We start from the raw sequence: 19,971 nt of genomic DNA, 5'->3' as shown, positions 1-19,971 counted from the left end.
CGATCACATGTACGAACTTTCTCCATCACTTATCTTTTTTCACTGGTAGCCTATCAGAATCGCGCCAAATAATAAACTGCTCTTATAGTAACGAAAGTCACATCCCTGAAGACTTTATTTCAAGCAGTACGGTCAACACTTGTTCTCCAACACAAGCAGCACACATCTTTGATATCGCAGTGCAGTCACCACGACGTCTGCACTCCCACTGAATTAGTTCAAATCCTCGCCAGCCCCTGGCCAGCGCGCGGAGACACTGCCGATGCCTGTCACGGGAGGCGGCCGGCCGCGTGCGCTGCACTGCCGGTACGCTGGGGGCGAGCCCAGCGATCGCTCCCACGTCGTAAACACGTTTTCGCTGGACAGGCTGGAACTTGCCGAGTTTGACGTCACAGCGGTCCCTTGTCCGCTCACCACATGTATTCGTCGCCTCCGCACGTTTCCTGCCCAAACTGTTTGCGTCGGAGGTGAATCACACAACGGTCGGCCGATCCCTGCCACACTTTTGGCGCCAAAGTTGTTTTCCTGGGCACGTTCAAACCTGTCGATGCCGACCACTCACCATCCACCACGTGTCCTTGTGCAAGCGAAAACGCAGTGCTACACTTTTGGCGGCAAAGTCTGCTCGATAGTGGAGTCCGCCATGACTGTATAACAGCACGTTTGGTTGGCCCTAGAACGCTCGTTAATTTACTCTCTCTCGCATGCGCATTATAAGTGTACAATCGTTGCACTCCCGCCCCGCTTACGTCCCACACACTCCATACACGCGACTGACATAGTATTCTGTTCAAATGGTTCAAATGGCTCTGAGCACTATGGGACTTAACATCTATCGTCATCAGTCCCCTAGAACTTAGAACTACTTAAACCTAACTAACCTAAGGACATCACACAACACCCAGTCATTACGAGGCAGAGAAAATCCCTGACCCTGCCGGGAATCGAACCCGGGAACCCGGGCGTGGGAAGCGAGAACGCTACCGCACGACCACGAGCTGCGGACAAGTCTTCTGTAAATATGCTAACTCCCACATCGCTAATCTAACCTATCAATTACCTAATTACTTAATTCCATTTCAGTTTTAATCATATTAAATAATTCAATTTACAACTTCATATACACAGGTAAAGGTGTTCAACTACCTAATTTCAACTACTTTTCGAGGACCAGACAGCCACATCTTCCTAGGAACCAGCGCCGAGTTTGAATTCTGTCAGTAAAGGAAGGTCACTTCCTCTTTCTCTACCAACCTAACAAAATTGTTGGAAAGAAAGGGCACTTATACTAACCTCAGCCACCCGACCGCCACTTCCTGCTAGGAACCAGTGCCAAGTTTGAAATCTGCCATTAAACAAAGCTCACTGGCGCTTCCGCCACCAGCCCAAGAAAATTGTTGTAAACCAAGCTCATCACCACTAAACTAAGCCACCAGCACTCAACCTCTTCCTACACGTTTCGGGTAAAAGGACTCACCCTGCACTAGGCCCATGGATAGAGGAACCGATGTACTTTATTTAGGAATGGAGTATACGTATCACACCGAAATGTCCCACACCATACAAACCTGAAAAACACCCCTACATAACTCATTTATAATGCTCTAGACACACACTTGCTAATTGTAAACAGTTAAAAATAACGCATAGCACAGCCTTCAGACATGCGAACCGCTCGTAAATAATGCAAAATATTTACGTCCAAACAGCCAAACAACTGCTAATTTTCGGAAATATATTCAGTGCATAGGCTAATGGAAGGAGGAACGAGTGTCCTTTATTTATTTGGAACATTATCTTCTTGAAACTTTTGCTTCTCATAGGTTTCGATATGTAAGGCTGACCTAAGGCATGTTCTGAACTCCAGTAGTGCACTACACTTGGCAACACGACACCCATCAAGATATTCATTCCAATCCAGACCTGTAACTCCTCTACAGATAAATTTGTCCAGTTATTTGTCGACTCACTCACAGTCTGAGCGGATTGCTGTTATCGCGCAAAAACCGCTCGGACTGCGCCGTGCTGCCCAGGGAAGTAAGGAAGGACTGCACTGTATTTATTTCAAGCCCTTTTATTTAGTCGTGGAGTGTATTTGTCACAAAACACCTGCACTGATCCACCTGTGGTCATCTGACACAGGCCACAAACACGTAAACAAGTGCTAATTTCACCACACAATAGCAAACAGCTCTTAAATAATGCAGTACAAAATATCAGCAGACGAGCTCTGTACTCTTAAACTCTCCAAATAAAGCACAGCACAGTGCACAGACATGCTCGCAAAATAGTGCAACAGACGCGCACAAACACCCACAGCTGCCAAACCGACCAAAAGTCTCTGGTCGGCCACCCCCCAAACATGAAATTAAATCCACATCCAAATCATCTATTTCTTTCTCCAACGAGTAATTTGACAAATACAGAGAAGGTATATTCTCGAATTCTAATACATATCTAATTTTCTTCCTCTAAAATACTTGTTTTATGGCTTTAACTATTAGCTCTGTTCCTTCCTACAGCTTTTCTAGGCGAGAGCATTCGGGGATTTTAATTTTTCCTCGTTATCTCTACCTTGACGGTAGAGTTAAAGCGTTCCACGTCTTCCTGTGTGTATGTCGGCAACTCTTCTGCTCCACATTCTTGCGGGATTTCTGTGTACAACATTAAGTTTACAACTTTTGCAAACGAGTGTTCATTAAATGTAGTTATTCGATCAGTTTTAAACTCGGCAAATGGCTGTTCTGTTGCTAGGTGGACAACATCTAGTTCGCCACACTTAGATATAATATAACCATCCTTTTTAAGCCGATCCAAATGGGAACAGAGCTTAATAAACACATTTTTCGTCTATCCCTTGATATAGTAAACGTTCTCGACTCCACTGATTTCGGCCAGTACTCCAACAGGTGACCAGTTTCCATGGCTGTTTACTGTAAATGCCAATATTTTGTATTCCCCCTTCGTAGAGAGATTTTTCCATACACTGTGTTTACCTGGCCTGCACATCCGCAATAGCCCACTCCCTTTCCATTTGCAGCTTATATTCTTCCTTTATGGCAGCTGTCTTAACTGTATACTTTAGTTTTCTTTTCTTTAGCTCAATGTCATCCATATCCAGTTTCCTTTTTAGTGCACATAAAACATTAACTGCACTTGAAAGAGTTATTTCTTTAATGAGGAATGGTTTAAGTCTGTGTGATACATTTACTCTTTTTCTTAAGACTTGGGGTATAACCAGCCCCAATTCGGCGATACCTATATCGTACGGTATTGTGGAGAACAGGGTTCTAGATTGAGAAAAATAAGTTTCTCCTGTTTTAACATAACACTTCTGCGTAATGCTAATATTGTCTTTGTTGGAGTCTGTGTTAAGAACCTCTACATAGTTTACAGGTAGGTAATTAAAACTGTTAGCAGACACAGCATATCTTATAAGCTTTTCTCGGTCCTGAGAGTCCGGCAGACTTACGTGCACACCAGTCAATTTTCGAGTGTTCTTATTACCCCAGTAGACAAATTGCAGAACGTTGTTAAACACCACACAGCAACTGTTCTGTAAATTATTAGTTAGCCGACACCACACAGACGCAATTGGCACAGAGTAAAGTGGAGCCCATTGTAAATACCGCTTGTTAGTGCCTAATACACGTAAACAGCTCTGGGTCGAGCACACGATCCATTCTGTAGTTGTATATAGTAACCTCACCTGTCCCTAACCTGCATGCTACAGCAAAATTCCGACTTCGCTTTAGTCACACCCTACACATCGTTCAGCTAACCCCTTTTCCAGATCTTTGCGCATCTGATATCTGCAATTTAAGTCCGAGAAAGACATATCCAATACCTTCTGCATTAGTTATGTGATCTACCCATCTAATCTTCAGCATTCTTCCGTAGCACCACATTTCGAAAACTTCTATTCTCTTCTTGTCGAAACTATTTATTGTCCATGTTTCACTTCCATACATGGCTACGTATGAAGATACGTATACTTTCAGAAACGACTTCCCGACACTTAAATCTGTACTCGATGTTAACAAATTTCTCTTCTTCAGAAACGCTTTCCTTGCTATTGCTAGTCTACATTTTATATCCTCTCTACTTCGACCATCGTCAGTTATTTTGCTCCCCAAACAGCAAAACTCCTTTACTACTTTAAGTGTCTGATTTCCTAATCTAATTCCCGCAGCATCACCCGACTTAATTTGACTACATTCCATTATCCTCGTTTTGCTTTAGTTGATGTTCATCTTATATCCTCCTTTCAAGACACTGTCCATGCAGCCGGCCAGTGTGGCCGTGCGGTTCTCGGCGCCGCTACGGTCGCAGGTTCGAATCCTGCCTCGGACATGGATGTGTGTAATGTCCTTAGGTTAGTTAGGTTTAAGTAGTTCTAAGTTCTAGGGGACCGATGACCACAGATGTTAAGTCCCATAGTGCTCGGAGCCATTTGAACCATTTGTCCATGCCGTTCAGCTGCTCCTCCAAGTCCTTTGCTGTCTCTGACAGAATTACAATGTCATCGGCGAACCTTAAAGTTTTTATTTCTTCTCCATGGATTGTAATACCTACTCCGAATTTTACTTTTATTTCCTTTACTGCTTGCTCAATATACAGACTGAACAACATCGGGGAGAGGCTACTACAACCCTCTCTCACTCAGTTTCCAACCACTGCTTCCCTTTCATGTCCCTCGACTCTTATAATTGGCATCTGGTTTCTGTACAAATTGTAAATAGCCTTTCGCTCCCTGTATTTTTCCTCTGCCACCTTCAGAATTTGAAAGAGAGTATTCCAGTCAACATTGTCAAAATCTTTCTCTAAGTCGGTTCCCCGTGGTCTAGGGGTAGCGTCTTTGATTCATAATCAAAAACGTCTTCGGTCCCGGGTTCGATCCCCGCCACTGCCTAAAATTTTGATAAATAATCAGCATTGGCGGCCGAAGACGTCCGGCATAAGAAGTCAGCCTCATTCCACCAACGGCCTTGTCAGAGAGGGCGAAGGAGCGGATAGAGGTTCAGGGCAGTCTCTTGTCCTACGGGTGGGAAATTGCCCCTAAAGGCGGAAGAATCAGCAATGATCAACGACATGAGGATGCAGAAGGCAATGGAAACCACTGCATTAAAGACACGTAACGTGCATCCACAGGACATGTGGCCTGTAATTGAAGAAGTGTCATGATGATCTCTCCATTGACAAAACATTCCGGAATAGTCCCCCATTCGGGTCTCCGGGAGGGGACTGCCAAGGGGGAAGTTACCATGAGAAAAAGGTTGAATAATCTACGAAAGGATAACGTTCTACGAGTCGGGGCGTGGAATGTCAGAAGCTTGAACGTGGTAGAGAAACTAGAAAATCTGAAAAGTGAAATGCAAAGGCGCAATCTAGATATAGTAGGGGTCAGTGAAGTGAAGTGGAAGGAAGACAAGGATTTCTGGTCAGATGAGTATCGGGTAATATCAACAGCACCAGAAAATGGTATAACAGGTGTAGGATTCGTTATGAATAGGAATGTAGGGCAGAGGGTGTGTTACTGTGAACAGTTCAGTGACCGGGTTGTTCTAATCAGAATCGACAGCAGACCAACACCGACAACGATAGTTCAGGTATACATGCCGACGTCGCAAGCTGAAGATGAACAGATAGGGAAAGTGTATGAAGATATTGAAAGGGTAATGCAGTATGTAAAGGGGGACGAAAATCTAATAGTCATGGGCGACTGGAATGCAGTTGTACGGGAAGGAGTAGAAGAAAAGGTTACAGGAGAATTAGGGCTTGGGACAAGGAATGAAAGATAAGAAAGACTAATTGAGTTCTGTAACAAGTTTCAGCTAGTAATAGCGAATACCCTGTTCAAGAATCACAAGAGGAGGAGCTATACTTGGAAAAGGCCAGGAGATACGGGAAGATTTCAATTAGATTACATCATGGTCAGACAGAGATTCCGAAATCAGATACTGGATTGTAAGGCGTACCCAGGAGCAGATATAGACTCAGATCACAATATAGTAGTGATGAAGAGTAGGCTGAAGTTCAAGACATTAGTCAGGAAGAATCAATACGAAAAGAAGTGGGATACGGAAGTACTAAGGAATGACGAGATACGTTTGAAGTTCTCTAACGCTATAGATACAGCAATAAGGAATAGCACAGTAGGCAGTACAGTTGAAGAGGAATGGACATCTCTAAAAAGGGCCATCACAGAAGCTGGGAAGGAAAACATAGGTACAAAGAAGGTAGCTGCGAAGAAACCATGGGTAACAGAAGAAATACTTCAGTGGATTGATGAAAGGAGGAAGTACAAACATGTTCCGGGAAAATCAGGAATACAGAAATACAAGTCGCTGAGGAATGAAATAAATAGGAAGTGCAGGGAAGCTAAGACGAAATGGCTGCAGGAAAAATGTGAAGATATCGAAAAAGATATGATTGTCGGAAGGACAGACTCAGCATACAGGAAAGTCAAAACAACCTTTGGTGACATTGAAAGCAACGGTGGTAACATTAAGAGTGCAACGGGAATTCCACTGTTAAATGCAGAGGAGAGAGCAGATAGATGGAAAGAATACATTGAAAGCCTCTATGAGGGTGAAGATTTGTCTGATGTGATAGAAGAAGAAACAGGAGTCGATTTAGAAGAGACAGGGGATCCAGTATTAGAATCGGAATTTAAAAGAGTTTTGGAGGACTTACGGTCAAATAAGGCAGAAGGGATAGATAACATTCCATCAGAATTTCTAAAATCATTGGGGGAAGTGGCAACAAAACGACTATTCGCGTTGGTGTGTAGAATATATTAGTCTGGCGATATACCATCTAACTTTCGGAAAAGCATCATCCACACAATTCCGAAGACGGCAAGGGCTGACAAGTGCGAGAATTATCGCACAATCAGCTTAACAGCTCATGCATCGAAGCTGCTTACAAGAATAATATACAAAAGAATGGAAAAGAAAATTGAGAATGCGCTAGGTGACGATCAGTTTGGCTTTAGGAAAAGTAAAGGGACGAGAGAGGCAATTCTGACGTTACGGCTAATAATGGAAGCAAGGCTAAAGAAAAATCAAGACACTTTCATAGGATTTGTCGACCTGAAAAAAGCGTTCGACAATATAAAATGGTGCAAGCTGTTCGAGATTCTGAAAAAAGTAGGGGTAAGCTATAGGGAGAGGCGGGTCATATACAATATGTACAACAACCAAGAGGGAATAATAAGTGTGGACGATCAAGAACGCAGTGCTCGTATTAAGAAGGGTGTAAGACAAGGCTGTAGCCTTCCGCCCCTACTCTTCAATCTGTACATCGAGGAAGCAATGATGGAAATAAAAGAAAGGTTCAGGAGTGGAATTAAAATACAAGGTGAAAGGATATCAATGATACGATTCGCTGATGACATTGCTATCCTGAGTGAAACTGAAGAAGAATTAAATGATCTGCTGAACGGAATGAACAGTCTAATGAGTACACAGTATGATTTGATAGTAAATCGGAGAAAGACGAAGGTAATGAGAAGTAGTAGAAATGAGAACAGCTAGAAACTTAACATCAGGATTGATGGTCACGAAGTCAATGAAGTTACGGAATTCTGCTACCTAGGCAGTAAAATAACCAATGACGGACGGAGCAAGGAGGACATCAAAAGCAGACTCGCTATGGCAAAAAAGGCATTTCTGGCCAAGAGAAGTCTACTGATATCAAATACCGGCCTTAATTTAAGGAAGAAATTTCTGAGGATGTACGTCTGGAGTACAGCATTGTATGGTAGTGAAACATGGACGGTGGGAAAACCGGAACATAAGAGAATCGAAGCATTTGAGATGTGGTGCTATAGACGAATGTTGAAAATTAGGTGGACTGATAAGGTAAGGAATGAGGAGGTTCTACGCAGAATCGGAGAGGAAAGGAATATGTGGAAAACACTGATAAGGAGAAGGGAGAAGATGATAAGACATCTGCTAAGACATGAGGGAATGACTTCCATGGTACTAGAGGGAGCTGTAGAGGGCAAAAACTGTAGAGGAAGACAGAGATTGGAATACGTCAAGCAAATAATTGAGGACGTAGGTTGCAAGTGCTACTCTGAGATGAAGAGGTTAGCACAGGAAAGGAATTCGTGGCGGGTCGCATCAAACCAGTCAGTAGACTCATGACAAAAAAAAAAAAAAAAAAAAAAAAAAAAAAAAAAAAAAAAAAAAAAAAAAAAAAAATGTTTACAAATGCTAGAAACGTAGGTTTGCCTTTTCTTAATCTAGCTTCTAAAATAAGTCGTAGGGTCAGTATTGCCTCACGTGTTCCAATATTTCTACGGAATCCAAACTGATCTTCCCCGAGGTCAGCTTCTACCAGTTTTTCCATTCGTCTGTAAAGAATTCGCGTTAGTATTTTGCAGCCGTGACTTATTAAACTGATAGTTCGGTAATTTTCACATCTGTAAAACGCCTGCTTTCTTTGGGATTGGAATTCTTATATTCTTCTTGAAGTCTGGGGGTATTTCGCCTGTCTCATACATTTTGCTCACATTATGGTAGAGTTTTGTCTGGAATGGCTCTCCCAAGGCTGTCAGTAGTTTTAATGGAATGTTGTCTACTACCGGGGCCTTGTTTCGACTTCCTGTTGATCTCATTTTTGAAACGTTTGTATTCCTTCTTGCCTGGTTCATTTACTGCATTTTTATATTTTCTTCTTTAATCAATTAAATTCAATATTTCTTCTGTCACGCAAGTATTTCTACTAGCTCTCGTCTTTTTACCTACTTGATCCTCTGCTGCCTTCACTAATTCATCTCTCAGAGCTACCCATTCTTCTTCTACTGTATTTCTTTCCCCCATTCCCGTCAATTGTTCCCTTATGCTCTCCCTGAAACTCTGTACAACTTCTGGTTTACTCAGTTTATCCAGGTCCCATCTCCTTAAATTCCCACCTTTTTGCAGTTTCTTCAGTTTTAATCTACAGTTAATAACCAATAGATTGTGGTCAGAGTCCACATCTGACCCTGGAAATGTCTTACAATTTAAAACCTGGTTCCTAAATCTCTGTCTTACCATTATATAATCTATCTGAAACCTGTCAGTATCTCCAGGTTTCTTCCATGTGTACAACCTCCTTTTATCATTCTTGAACTAGTGTTAGCTATGATTAAGTTGTGCTCTGTGCAAAATTCCACCAGGCGGCTTCCTCTTTCATTTTTTATCCCCAATCCATAGTCACCTACTACGTTTCCTTCTCTCCCTTTTCCTACTACCGAATTCCAGTCTCCCGTGACTATTAAATTTTCATCTCCCTTCACTATCTGAATAATTTCTTTTATTTCATCATACATTTCTTCAATTTTTTCATCCTCTGCAGAGCTAGTTGGCATATAGACTTGTACTACTGTAGTAGGAGTGGGCTTTGTGTCTTATCTTGGCCACAACAATGCGTTCGCTGTGCTGTTTGTAATAGCTTACCCGCATTCCTATTGTTTCATTCATTATTAAAGCTACTCTTGTATTACCCCTATTTGATTTTGTGTTATAACCCTGTAGTCACCTGACCAGATGTCTTGTTCCTCCTGCCATCGAACATCACTAATTCCCACTATATCTAACTTTAACCTATCCATTTCCCTTTTTAAATTTTCTAACCTACCTGCCCGATTAAGGGATCTGACATTCCACGCTCCGATCTGTAGAACGCCAGTTTTCCTATCCATTTCCCTTTTTAAATTTTCTAACCTACCTGCCCGATTAAGGGATCTGACATTCCACGCTCCGATCTGTAGAACGCCAGTTTTCCTTCTCCTGATAACGACGTCCTTGTGAGTAGTCCCCGCCCGGAGGTTCGACTGGGGGACTATTTTACCTCCGGAATATTTTACCCAAGAGGACGCCATCATCATTTATCCATAGAGTAAAGCTGCATGTCCTCAGGAAAAATTACGGCCGTAGTTTCCCCTTGCTTTCAGCCGTTCTCAGTAGCAGCAAAGCAAGGCCGTTTTGATTAGTGTTACAAGGCCAGATCAGTCAATCATCCAGACTGTTGCCCCTGCAACTACTGAAAAGGCTGCTGCCCTCTTCAGGAACCACATGTTTGTCTGGCCTCTCAACAGATACCCCTCCGTTGTGGTTGCACCTATGGTACGGCAATCTGTATCGCTGAGGCACGCAAGCCTCCCCACCAACGGCAAGGTCTATGGGTCATGGGTGGGGGGGGGGGGGGCAATTTAGGTTATCCGACATTTATTTACATGTCCTAATGATACAGTCGTAGATGAGTCGCGTCATCCACTCACAGAACTTGCTCTACTTATATATCCCCCCCCCAATCCCGTTACAATAATTTTTACAAGCATTTACGCTCCCCACATACAACCCAGCTCAATAGAACATAATAATTACTTTTTCCACAGATATTCTTAATCAGTGAACAATTAAATGTACTAAATTACGCATACATGTAGTCAAATAAGCAAATACTTTTACCTGCATACACAACCCTCCCACCGAGGTTAGCGCATAACATTGAACGATTTTAAATAAAGGACAGCCACAACACAAGGAAACTAGAAGAGCCTGGTGGCGTTGTGGCGACTTTCCAAACTACCCCCCCCCCTCCCCCGAAAGTGACTGACGGCCCCTACATATGTCGCAATGACCCAATAGTTGATAGCTCTGCCTTCCATCTCTAGTGATTCATTTTGCGCTCAAGTACGAGATCACCGTTTTCAGTGCTAGCAACCCAAGAAGTTGCGGTTCATCAACCAAAATTTCTTCCCCAACTCAAACAAGGATTGCCACTGAATCATTATGTGGTACCCAATGCACGGATGGTATGGATAAGATACCACCGATCTACGTTAATATTATCCATCACAGCTGATATCGCAAAAAATTTTACAGTAAGTCCAACAATGGACAATCATGTGACAGAATGTTTTCCTAATTTCAGTATCATAGCTAAACCATACTTCGTCTACTTTGCAAGTATCATTGTGAGGTGGAAGGAGTATATAGAGGGTTTGTACAAGGACGATGTACTTGAGGACAATAGACAAAAGAAAAATTCGGAGTAGGTATTAAAGTCCATGGAGAAGAAATAAAAACGTTGAGGTTCGCCAATGACATTGTAATTCTGTCAGAGACAGCAAATGACTTGGAAGAGCAGTTGAACGGAATGGACAGTGTGTTGAAAGGAGGATATAAAGTGAACATCAACAGAAGCGAAACGAGGATAATGGACTGTAGTCCAATTAAATCGAGTGATACTGAGGGAATTAGATTAGGAAATGAGACACTTAAAGTAGTAAAGGAGTTTTGCTATTTTGGGAGCAAAATAACTGATGATGGTCGAAGTAGAGAGGATATAAAATGTAGACTGGCAATGGCAGGGAAAGCGTTTCTGGAGAAGAGAAGTTTGTTAACATCGAGTATAGATTTAAATGTCAGGAAGTCGTTTCTGAAAGTATTTGTATGGAGTGTAGCCATGTATGGAAGTGAAAGACGGACAATAAATAGTTTGGACAAGAAGAGAATAGAAGCATTCGAAATGTGGTGCTACAGAAGATTGTTGAAGATTAGATGGGTAGATCACGTAACTAATGAGGAGGTAGTGAATAGGATTGGGGAGGAAAGTTTGTGGCACAACTTGACTAGAAGAAGGGACCGGTTGGTAGGACATGTTCTGAGGCATCAAGGGATCACCAATTTAGTATTGGAGGGCAGCGTGGAGGGTAAAAATCGTAGAGGGAGCCAAGAGATGAATACACTAAGCAGATTCAGAGGGATGTAGGCTGCACTACGTACTGGGAGATGAAGAAGCTTGCACAGGATAGAGTAGCGTGGAGACCTGCATGAAACCAGTCGCGGGACTGAAGACCACAACAACAACAACCTAAATTAAGGTCTTTTTTTCTGTTTAATCGTATGTATGACTTCTGCTTGGAATTATGTTTGTCTATTTGTTCTAAATGTATAATAATATATGCTTAGAAAGGGAGAATGTTTTTTATTACAAGTGAGTTTTGGCAGGAGTGAATAGGCCTTTATATATGAGAGTGTTTAAGAGTTGTGAGAGGAAATTGTCAGCGCAGCATTATTGACGTCAGGTTCGCTGGCTAGAGGAGAGACAGTGATGCAGGGGAGGATAGAGATCTGCACTATTCTGGAATCCATTTGTGCAGTGTATGTCGTTAGACAATAGCTGGAGAGCAGGTGTAGAGAGAGCCCATTTCGTCATGCTGGTCCTGGGGCTGAGTGGACGGCTGATTAGATGGACAGATACGTGGCTTTGAAATGTTGCCGACGGCGCTCGCATTTCCGGCGAATGGTCAAGACAAGGCCCTGTTGCAGTAAATGAGGTCGTCTTGTTTCTAAAAAGGCTGCAGAAGGTAATGGATATGTCTTTCTCGGACATAAATTGCAGATATCAGATGCGCAAAGATCTGGAAAAGGGGTTAGCTGAACGATGTGTAGGGTGTGACTAAAGCGAAGTCGGAATTTTGCTGTAGCATGCAGGTTAGGGACAGGTGAGGTTACTATATACAACTACAGAATGGATCGTGTGCTCGACCCAGAGCTGTTTACGTGTATTAGGCACTAACAGCGGTATTTACAATGGGCTCCACTTTACTCTGTGCCAATTGCGTCTGTGTGGTGTCGGCTAACTAATAATTTACAGAACAGTTGCTGTGTGGTGTTTAACAACGTTCTGCAATTTGTCTACTGGGGTAATAAGAACACTCGAAAATTGACTGGTGTGCACGTAAGTCTGCCGGACTCTCAGGACCGAGAAAAGCTTATAAGATATGCTGTGTCTGCTAACAGTTTTAATTACCTACCTGTAAACTATGTAGAGGTTCTTAACACAGACTCCAACAAAGACAATATTAGTATTACGCAGAAGTGTTATGTTAAAACAGGAGAAACTTATTTTTCTCAATCTAGAACCCTGTTCTCCACAATACCGTACGATATAGGTATCGCCGAATTGGGGCTGGTTATACCCCAAGTCTTAAGAAAAAGAGTAAATGTATCACACAGACTTAAACCATTCCTCATTAAAGAAATAACTCTTTCAAGTGCAGTTAATGTTTTATGTGCACTAAAAAGGAAACTGGATATGGATGACATTGAGCTAAAGAAAAGAAAACTAAAGTATACAGTTAAGACAGCTGCCATAAAGGAAGAATATAAGCTGCAAATGGAAAGGGAGTGGGCTATTGCGGATGTGCAGGCCAGGTAAACACAGTGTATGGAAAAATCTCTCTACGAAGGGGGAATACAAAATATTGGCATTTACAGTAAACAGCCATGGAAACTGGTCACCTGTTGGAGTACTGGCCGAAATCAGTGGAGTCGAGAACGTTTACTATATCAAGGGATAGACGAAAAATGTGTTTATTAAGCTCTGTTCCCATTTGGATCGGCTTAAAAAGGATGGTTATATTATATCTAAGTGTGGCGAACTAGATGTTGTCCACCTAGCAACAGAACAGCCATTTGCCGAGTTTAAAACTGATCGAATAACTACATTTAATGAACACTCGTTTGCAAAAGTTGTAAACTTAATGTTGTACACAGAAATCCCGCAAGAATGTGGAGCAGAAGAGTTGCCGACATACACACAGGAAGACGTGGAACGCTTTAACTCTACCGTCAAGGTAGAGATAACGAGGAAAAATTAAAATCCCCGAATGCTCTCGCCTAGAAAAGCTGTAGGAAGGAACAGAGCTAATAGTTAAAGCCATAAAACAAGTATTTTAGAGGAAGAAAATTAGATATGTATTAGAATTCGAGAATATACCTTCTCTGTATTTGTCAAATTACTCGTTGGAGAAAGAAATAGATGATTTGGATGTGGATTTAATTTCATGTTTGGGGGGTGGCCGACCAGAGACTTTTGGTCGGTTTGGCAGCTGTGGGTGTTTGTGCGCGTCTGTTGCACTATTTTGCGAGCATGTCTGTGCACTGTGCTGTGCTTTATTTGGAGAGTTTAAGAGTACAGAGCTCGTCTGCTGATATTTTGTACTGCATTATTTAAGAGCTGTTTGCTATTGTGTGGTGAAATTAGCACTTGTTTACGTGTTTGTGGCCTGTGTCAGATGACCACAGGTGGATCAGTGCAGGTGTTTTGTGACAAATACACTCCACGACTAAATAAAAGGGCTTGAAATAAATACAGTGCAGTCCTTCCTTACTTCCCTGGGCAGCACGGCGCAGTCCGAGCGGTTTTTGCGCGATAACAGCAATCCGCTCAGACTGTGAGTGAGTCGACAAATAACTGGACAAATTTATCTGTAGAGGAGTTACAGGTCTGGATTGGAATGAATATCTTGATGGGTGTCGTGTTGCCAAGTGTAGTGCACTACTGGAGTTCAGAACATGCCTTAGGTCAGCCTTACATATCGAAACCTATGAGAAGCAAAAGTTTCAAGAAGATAATGTTCCAAATAAATAAAGGACACTCGTTCCTCCTTCCATTAGCCTATGCACTGAATATATTTCCGAAAATTAGCAGTTGTTTGGCTGTTTGGACGTAAATATTTTGCATTATTTACGAGCGGTTCGCATGTCTGAAGGCTGTGCTATGCGTTATTTTTAACTGTTTACAATTAGCAAGTGTGTGTCTAGAGCATTATAAATGAGTTATGTAGGGGTGTTTTTCAGGTTTGTATGGTGTGGGACATTTCGGTGTGATACGTATACTCCATTCCTAAATAAAGTACATCGGTTCCTCTATCCATGGGCCTAGTGCAGGGTGAGTCCTTTTACCCGAAACGTGTAGGAAGAGGTTGAGTGCTGGTGGCTTAGTTTAGTGGTGATGAGCTTGGTTTACAACAATTTTCTTGGGCTGGTGGCGGAAGCGCCAGTGAGCTTTGTTTAATGGCAGATTTCAAACTTGGCACTGGTTCCTAGCAGGAAGTGGCGGTCGGGTGGCTGAGGTTAGTATAAGTGCCCTTTCTTTCCAACAATTTTGTTAGGTTGGTAGAGAAAGAGGAAGTGACCTTCCTTTACTGACAGAATTCAAACTCGGCGCTGGTTCCTAGGAAGATGTGGCTGTCTGGTCCTCGAAAAGTAGTTGAAATTAGGTAGTTGAACACCTTTACCTGTGTATATGAAATTGTAAATTGAATTATTTAATATGATTAAAACTGAAATGGAATTAAGTAATTAGGTAATTGATAGGTTAGATTAGCGATGTGGGAGTTAGCATATTTACAGAAGACTTGTCCGCAGCTCGTGGTCGTGCGGTAGCGTTCTCGCTTCCCACGCCCGGGTTCCCGGGTTCGATTCCCGGCAGGGTCAGGGATTTTCTCTGCCTCGTGATGACTGGGTGTTGTGTGATGTCCTTAGGTTAGTTAGGTTTAAGTAGTTCTAAGTTCTAGGGGACTGATGACGATAGATGTTAAGTCCCATAGTGCTCAGAGCCATTTGAACCATTTGAACAGAATACTATGTCAGTCGCGTGTATGGAGTGTGTGGGACGTAAGCGGGGCGGGAGTGCAACGATTGTACACTTATAATGCGCATGCGAGAGAGAGTAAATTAACGAGCGTTCTAGGGCCAACCAAACGTGCTGTTATACAGTCATGGCGGATTCCACTATCGAGCAGACTTTGCCGCCAAAAGTGTAGCACTGCGTTTTCGCTTGCACAAGGACACGTGGTGGATGGTGAGTGGTCGGCATCGACAGGTTTGAACGTGCCCAGGAAAACAACTTTGGCGCCAAAAGTGTGGCAGGGATCGGCCGACCGTTGTGTGATTCACCTCCGACGCAAACAGTTTGGGCAGGAAACGTGCGGAGGCGACGAATACATGTGGTGAGCGGACAAGGGACCGCTGTGACGTCAAACTCGGCAAGTTCCAGCCTGTCCAGCGAAAACGTGTTTACGACGTGGGAGCGATCGCTGGGCTCGCCCCCAGCGTACCGGCAGTGCAGCGCACGCGGCCGGCCGCCTCCCGTGACAGGCATCGGCAGTGTCTCCGCGCGCTGGCCAGGGGCTGGCGAGGATTTGAACTAATTCAGTGGGAGTGCAGACGTCGTGGTGACTGCACTGCGATATCAAAGATGTGTGCTGCTTGTGTTGGAGAACAAGTGTTGACCGTACTGCTTGAAATAAAGTCTTCAGGGATGTGACTTTCGTTACTATAAGAGCAGTTTATTATTTGGCGCGATTCTGATAGGCTACCAGTGAAAAAAGATAAGTGATGGAGAAAGTTCGTACATGTGATCGATTATGGTGTTGGGATTTGAACTTGTGATAGATTTTTGTTATGGATGTAAGGAAAATGGCTTTCTCGCCGAGAAAATCGGACATCTTGAATAAATAATAAATGATAATAATAAATAGAAGCACAGCTTTCGAGACATTATCGTGTTGGAATTTGGCGCAGTTCTGTAGTGGAGGTAGGCCTAGAATAATAAATGATAATGAATGATAATAAATGACAATGAATCATAATGGTTCAAATGGCTCTGAGCACTATGGGACTCAACTGCTGAGGTCATTAGTCCCCTAGAACTTAGAACTAGTTAAACCCAACTAACCTAAGGACATCACAAACATCCATGCCCGAGGCAGGATTCTAACCTGCGACCGTAGCGGTCTTGCAGTTCCAGACTGCAGCGCCTTTAACCGCACGGCCACTTCTGCCGGCTGAATCATAATGAATGTTAATAAATGATAATGAATAATAAACAAAAGTACGGTTTTGCAGCCATTATCGTGTTGGAATTTGAATTTTAAGAGAATTTTCTAGTGGAGGCAGGTCAATAATAATAAATAATAATAAATGACAATGATAATGAATATTAATAAATGATAATGAATAATAAACAAAAGTACAGTTTGCAGCTATTATCGTGTTGGAATTTGAATTTTAAGGGAATTTTCTAGTGGTCGCAGGTCAATAATGTTAATAAATTATAATCAATAATAATGAATAATAATAAAGATAAGTAGGGTTATGCATGCATTATCCTGTTGGAATTCAAACTTCCCGCCATTTTTTCTTCTGGAGGCTTGTGTTAGTGGACATAGCACATTTGGTGTATTTTCCTGCCAAAATTCAAACTTCCTGCCATTTTTTCCTGAGGTTAGGTTAGTGGACATAGCCCATTTGACCTATTTTCTGGCCGAAAGCCGCCATCTTGGATGACGTCATGGGCTGTTGCCAAGTCTACATGCCGCCATCTTGGATGACGTCATCGTCGACATCTTGAATAAATTTAGCAACAACACGTGCCCTCATACGAACATTGCCCCACTACTTACGCCCCCACTTGTTTAGGAAGTTCAAATAGCAAACACGGTTGAACTAAATTATTGGTGGGTAGTGCAAACTTGCTGACCTGTACCAGAGCCATCCCTGGAAAGTTCTGCTTCTATGAATGTCAAATACTCACGTCTGCCATCAATAATTATAGCTCAGGGCCCAAATGCTGAATTTATACATTCATCGACACACAATTTAGATTTGGTACGAAATGATTTTGTAATGAATATAAAAGTCCGGCATTTGTGTTTTCTTTAACAAGTCTGTGGGGCAACAGGTAAGTGAGGGATTAGCTGTGTTTTTCAAAGTAACACCTTGGATCTCTTAAGCTTGAATAGCATTAAGTGTTGGAGTGATAGTTAATAATGAACACAGTACAGATTATATTTGTATGATGCCTTTGTCTCATGTTAATATATATCTTGATTCTTTCCACATCCCTGGAATGTTTTCCTTCTGGGTAGCATATGTGGTAACACAATGAGCGGATGAATATGCATTGGCTTGTTTCTCTTTTTATGAGATTCCAAGCTGCTTCACAACTATTCTTGGGTTTTCTTTATTTATTTATTTAACCTGATCAGATTAAAATGTAGTTATCATTCACTTCATACTCATCTCATTTAATTTTACTTTTGCAGACTTCTTTGAGGTTTGTGTATATTTTCTTTCTTTAGTCAGCTTATGTAGATCTATCTTCAATTATAAGAGTCAGTATTCTTATTATATTCAGTTCTGAAAAACACCACATCATAATACTCTGTGGTCTATATTAGATATTGTTAACATTTTTGGAATTGGTTGCGCAGTTGATATTTAGTATACATTGTACAATGTGTAGAAAAAAAGTGGGATCCCTCATGTTCAGTATACTGATTTTAGTTCCCTTATCACATTTTCAGTGTTTTTATTTTTTTAATGTAGTACTATATTTTTCACAAAACCTTTGTTACATACAGAGAGTAACTGCTTTATTTTTAAACTTAGTCTTTTGTAACAAGATTCTCCTAATTTAATCACACTACATTCTACAGTCTCTATGCTCATTCTTATTATATTACAAGTTTTTCATTGAGGCAGTAGAAATTAAATGAAACACAGTATTTCTTTTTTTCTGTTATGTCCATGTTAATGCCACATTTTTTACTATTGACATCATGTGTGAAGGCAAATAAGCAGCTGTTAAAGACAACATAATGGTGATCTCTTTTGACCAAATGTGAATTATTGTCAAAAATGTGTACATTGAAAAAACATAAGTAAAAACACTGTTATTTCTCTCTTGTTATTCTGATTGTTATCGCTATAATATTACAAACTTGTTGTGTAATATGAGTTTAACTATTGCAGGATATTCATTTGAGATTATTCTGTTTCAGTTCCTTGTTTATGGAGGCTACTTCTTGGTTCTGGGTGCTTTCTTTTCTGTGGCGACGGTGTATACACTGTGCAGGCGTAACATATGCAGAGAAAAACTGTGGCTTTCCAATGATACAATGATCTCTGGCAACTGACACACTGTATTGTAATAATAGGTTTTTTTAACTTTGGCTTGTACTTAATGAGTAATTAGGTGATATAATTTTAGAAAATGAGCTAGTTTTCTTTCCTGTTGTGCACAATATTTTGTTTAATATCTATTAGGCAGTGCACTAAAAGTAAATGAGTAGTAGTAATAGTAAAGGGAAACTGCCTTGAGACATGTCTTTCATTTTCACTTAATTTGATACATGTAAATTTAGAAGAAAACTGTAATAATACCATGCTGGTATTGCTTGTGGGAGTGGAAATATTGTTCTCCAAAAATTAAAATTAATGTTTTTGTATTTGTGATCCAACCCATGAAAGTCAAAAGACTTATTATTTCAAACTCAGGCTGGTAAAATGGTAAAAGGAACTATTTCTATCAGTGATGTAAATCAGTTGCCAATCTGAGAACTTAGTGTACACTATCTTTGTTCCAAGTAGTAAGGTGGAATCAGTAATGTTTTAAATCCACATTTTAAAATATAGGACTTAAAAAACAATTAACTACTCAACAAACATCCATTGGTTGTAGAATATGTGCTAATTATATGCACAAACCAATTGTAATAGGATGCAAATGTTCTGAGGAAGGAGGATAGATCTGTCAATATAGGAAAATAGCATAAAATTTGTTGTGGGCTACCACATATCCACATGAAAAAATGAAACAGTAATTAGAAAAAGCACTGAAATTTTTTAAACACATTCACGAAATGATTTTTGATCATGTCCCTGTTCGGGCGCCAAGTGTTGTGTTATTCAAGATACAATGATGTTTTGTGTGTAACTTGACGACAGAATCAGAGAGTGATTGAATTATCTTATAGTAACAAGTCACTAAATACCTGGCATTCTTTGGACAGGAAGCAGCAGATTAATTTATTTGAGTTTAGTAGGAAGCAACATTATCATTTCCACGCGTTTTCATGACCGCGATGCAGTCATACTCGGATCGACACTAAGGGACCAAAATATTTACTGACTTTAAAAAAAATCAACACTACACAACTGGAAAGGATTGTTTCAGAAATGATAGGAAAACGATACTGTTCCTTCTGCCTCAATGCTGCGTTTGTTCCATCAGCGTGATCGTAATTTCTGGAGATAAACTGATACAAAATGATTAACACTCAAGTAATGAGGAGACGGAGATACTTAAGTATAATTTGCCTAAATAAGCACACTTCAT

General features: G+C 41.3%; 1 protein-coding gene across 1 annotated transcript in view; it reads left to right on the top strand.

Moving 5' to 3' along the window:
• LOC126161293 (thiamine transporter 1-like) overlaps positions 1-19,283 on the top strand; it is a 709,947-nt gene extending 690,664 nt beyond the window's left edge. Inside the window, exon 9 of the mRNA XM_049917032.1 lies at positions 18,635-19,283. Within this exon, the coding sequence (XP_049772989.1) occupies positions 18,635-18,769 (135 nt within the window). The 3' untranslated portion in view covers positions 18,770-19,283. The remainder of the gene's footprint in view (positions 1-18,634) is intronic.
• Positions 19,284-19,971: the final 688 nt, after the last annotated feature.

This window comes from Schistocerca cancellata, chromosome 2 (genome assembly GCF_023864275.1).
Source record: "Schistocerca cancellata isolate TAMUIC-IGC-003103 chromosome 2, iqSchCanc2.1, whole genome shotgun sequence".
Lineage (NCBI taxonomy): Eukaryota > Metazoa > Arthropoda > Insecta > Orthoptera > Acrididae > Schistocerca > Schistocerca cancellata.
The sequence above is the reverse complement of the archived record's forward strand: the minus strand, read 5'-3'. Positions and strand labels throughout refer to the sequence as shown.